Genomic DNA, 4,120 nt, shown 5'->3' on the forward strand with positions numbered 1-4,120 from the left:
ACTTAACGTAGTTGGGCATTTGCTCCAAGGCTTCCACCAAGGGAATATTGATATGGAGCTGTTTCAGTACATCCAGAAACTTCCTGAACTGCCCATCTTGCTGCTGAGGAAATGGTGGGGGCGGCTTTGGTACAGACTTTACTGGAACAGATTGCTGACCCGATGCTGTATCAACTAGGCCAGTTTCAGTAGCTTCACTTGCTGGTTTTTTACTAGATTCTCCTTCTGTTTGGATTGAAGTGGGCTCCCTACTGCCCTTTGTTTTCTCCTTAGAATTTTCCAGAATTTTTCCACTCCGTAAATTAATGGCCTTGCAAAGTTCTTTACCATCCCTTCTTGGATTCTCGATATCACTAGGCAAGGAACCTTGGGGCCTATTTTTCAGATCATTCGCCAATTGCCCCAACTGAATTTCCAGATTGCGAAGAGAAGCTGTCTGGCTTTGAATTACAGCGTCATTTTTGGCCATATAATCTCTCATTAAACTCTTCAAGAAACTAGATTGAGAGCCTTGAGATTGGTGAGGTTGTTGAGCTCTTGGTTGTTGAGAAAACCCCGGTGGAATTGACTGTTTTCCTTGTGCTGGTGCTCCACTTGAACTTGCTCCTTGACCCCCCCCATGACAGATTTGGATGTTGCCTCCACGCTGGATTGTAAGAGTTTGAATACGGATTGTTGTTGCGGTTGAAATTTTGATTACCCACATAGCAAACCGAGGCTGGATTTGATGGGCAATTCTCAAAAGTATGTCCATCCCCACAATAAACACATGAGACTTCTGCACTTTGAATGGTAGCAGCTGGCTGTATATTCCCTCCCAAACTCATATTCTTTAAGATGTTGGTCATTGAGGCCATTTGAGCAGTTAGAGCATCTACTTCAAGAACACCCACTACTTTCCGGCTTGTAGGAGCTCTAGTATTTGACCATTGGTAGTTGTTGCTTGCTATTCTTTCCAAAATCTCAAATGCTTCGTTATAAGTCTTGGAAAGAATGGCTCCATTGGCTGAAGCATCCAATACCATTCGAGAGGCTGCATTGAGACCATTGTAAAATGTCTCCATTTGTATGCAATGTGGGATACCATGGTGAGGACACTTCCTCAATAGCTCCTTGAATCTTTCCCAAGCATCACTAGTAGACTCATCTTCCATTTGTTGAAAAGACATAATCTCACTTCGAAACCTTGCATTTCTAGTGGGAGGGAAGTACTTTCTTAAGAATTTTTCAGCCAAGTCGTTCCAATTTGTCACTGAATCGGGAGGAAGGGTGTTGAGCCATGATCTAGCTCGGTCCCTTAAAGAGAACGGAAATAGCTTCAGCCTCAATGCCTCTTTACTTACTCCTTGCAGCTTGAAAGAGTCACTCACCTCCAAAAATGAGCGAAGATGGAGATGAGGATCTTCCGTTGGCAACCCACTAAATTGACCAACTGTTTGGAGCATTTGGAACATGACAGGTTTGAGCTCAAACTGCGGTGCTTGAATTTCGGGCCTCACAATGCCCGGATTGAGCTCGTTGAACATAGGGGCAGCATATTCTCTTATTGCCCTGGCTCTATCATCCGCCAAGACAATAGGATTAGTCATGTTTTGCGCACCCTCTTCTTCTTCTCCAACATTTTCAGCCATGTTGCAGCGGCTGTTAGCCTTTTGTGCCTTTCTCCTTTTTCTGAAAGTACGTTCAATTTCGGGGTCAATAGGAGCAAGTTCAAAGTCTTCTTGTTTGTTCATGCACTAGATTAAACCTGAAAACACACAGCCCCAAACAAGCAGAATTAGAACCAAACAAACAGAAATAAATTGCAAAATAGTTGATAGAACAGAATTTAATTTTAAATCCCCGGCAACGGCGCCAAAAACTTGTCGCGTAAATTTAGGCAATTAAAATGTGCAAGTATACACAGTCGGCAACAAGTAATATAGTAGTAAATGAGTATCGTCTCCACAGGGATTTTAAACTAAATAAATGCAAAGTCAACTAAAGAACAATCTAAAAATAAGATAACAAAATTAAGAACATGATTGGAATATGCATCTGAAATTTAATGGGTATACGTAATTTAAACTAAAATAAGATGAAGAACTCAGAGAAAATTAATTCAGAGAAGATCTATGTGACAATTAGATCTGGATGGCTATTTCCCCCTATGTTAATCTGCCCAGTTGTTATAGCAATCGTTCAGCAATTATGCACAGAGTTAACAGATTTCACAATAAACCAGTAAGCTTTTTCCAAAACCCACTGATATAATTCCACAACTTAATTCAATACAGTCCTATATTAAATCAGGTTGTGAAACATGCATTTATTCACCAAATCTCAGGTTATACAAGGTAGCAAAATATTCCTATTTCACTACTAAGAACTACCTAAACATGGCATTTCTCTTGTATCATTCAAGTTGATTCCACTAGATAGATTCTTTCCAAAATCAGATCTAGCTAGTTTAATTGTTAGTTATGGCCAGTAATCAACAATCATTAAACATTAATTTCACTTGAATGAACAAAGGAAAATTACTAAACTCATGCATTGCATTAATACTTCATCACATAAGGTTCATAGCCACCCAAATCTCAAGGTGATTAGTTCATGTCTAAACTGAAAATTACAATCCAAAACAGAAATTGTTCATCCATAGCAAATATTCAGTTCACAAATTATAGAATCAAGAGTATACACTACAGAAAAGGAAATATAGAAGAAAGAGAAGAGTAGAATCGGGTTCTAGAGTCCTCCTCCTTCCTTGGTCGTGATTCTCTTCTTGTAGGTAATGCCTTTTTCTGTGTATATCTCTCTGGTTTTTCACTGTACTCTTCTTGCTCTCTAGATTTCTGTACTGTGTCCTCTCTTTTTTTCTGGTGTATTACGGCTGTCCCCCTATAGGGTACTATCCCTTACCCTAATTAGAAAACCCAACTCCATCTTTGGTCCATTTATTCTTGCCACCTCAGCCAGCTAACTTCATTCACTAAAATGGGTGCCACATAGGCGCTGAGGTCAGTAAATAAATGCAGCTGGCTTTTTTCCACGTCAGTCTTCATTTTCCCAGAATTGCTACAAGTCTGGCCTACAGCATCCGAGCAGCAATGCTCCCTTTCTGTCCCCTTTTTCTCTTGATTCCCTTGGTGAGTTTAAGGCTCCTTTCCTAGATAACAAAACACGCATATTTACATAAATATTTACAATTACTACCAACAAATCACAAGACTCTTGCATTAACACACTAACTAGAAAAGAAAGGTAAAAAATAAACAAACTTACAAATAAAATCACACTCATTACTCTTTTCACCCAAAATTCAAGTTCAAAGTTAATAAAAATAACTCTAAATCATAGAGTTATCAATGTGTAACAACATTGTAAAGATTTTCAGGAGAAGGGATTGCCTGTATGGGATCCATTGAACTCCCTGTAACCTTGGGAGACTATCCAGTCTCAGTAACCAAGATGATGGAGTTTGTAGTGGTGGACCTCTCGTCGGCCTACAATGTACTGCTCGGAAGACCCACCCTGATTGGGCTGGGGGCAGTGTCATCTGTCAGACACTTGGCCATCAAGTTCCCAACTTCTAGTGGCATCGGGATGTTGAAAGGAGACCAGCTTGCAGGAAGGGAGTGCTACAACATTTTCGTAAGAGGAAAAAGTCAAACAAGTGCATAATCATTGGTGGTTATTCAAGAGTTAAATGGATCCATCTTCGAGATTGGTGAGGAGATCGATCCCAGAGTAGATGAAAGGGCCGATCTCGAACCTCTGGAAGATCTCGAGGAAGTTGAGCTCGATGCAGTAGATGTCACGAAGGTGGTGAAAGTGGGTAAGAATCTTTCTGAAAAGGCAAGATAGCAATTAATTTGCTTCTTGAAAGAAAACCAGGATGTGTTCGCATGGTCACACTCAGACATGGTAGGAATCAGTCCGAATGTCATGAGCCATGCACTCAATATTGACAAGAGTTTCCCCCTAAAGCAGCAAAAATGAAGACTCATGGACGATGATAGAAAGAAGGCCCTCAAGGAAGAGGTCGATAGGTTAAAGGTAAATCGATTCATACGAGATGCCTTTTACCCTGATTGGATTGCCAATCTGGTATTGGTCCCAAAACCCAACGGTAAAT

General features: G+C 40.4%; 1 protein-coding gene and 1 non-coding gene across 2 annotated transcripts; one reads left to right on the top strand and one right to left on the bottom strand.

The window, feature by feature from the left end:
• Positions 1 to 497: 497 nt before the first annotated feature.
• On the bottom strand, positions 498 to 1,733 carry LOC133815574 (uncharacterized). Its single transcript, XM_062248395.1, has one exon. It carries the CDS (start codon positions 1,731 to 1,733, stop codon positions 498 to 500), a length of 1,236 nt encoding a protein of 411 aa, XP_062104379.1.
• Positions 1,081 to 1,187, top strand: LOC133820775 (small nucleolar RNA R71). Its single transcript, XR_009887174.1, has one exon. It is a non-coding gene; the product is annotated as a small nucleolar RNA R71 (small nucleolar RNA).
• Positions 1,734 to 4,120: the final 2,387 nt, after the last annotated feature.

This window comes from Humulus lupulus, chromosome 2 (assembly GCF_963169125.1).
Source record: "Humulus lupulus chromosome 2, drHumLupu1.1, whole genome shotgun sequence".
Taxonomy (NCBI): domain Eukaryota; kingdom Viridiplantae; phylum Streptophyta; class Magnoliopsida; order Rosales; family Cannabaceae; genus Humulus; species Humulus lupulus.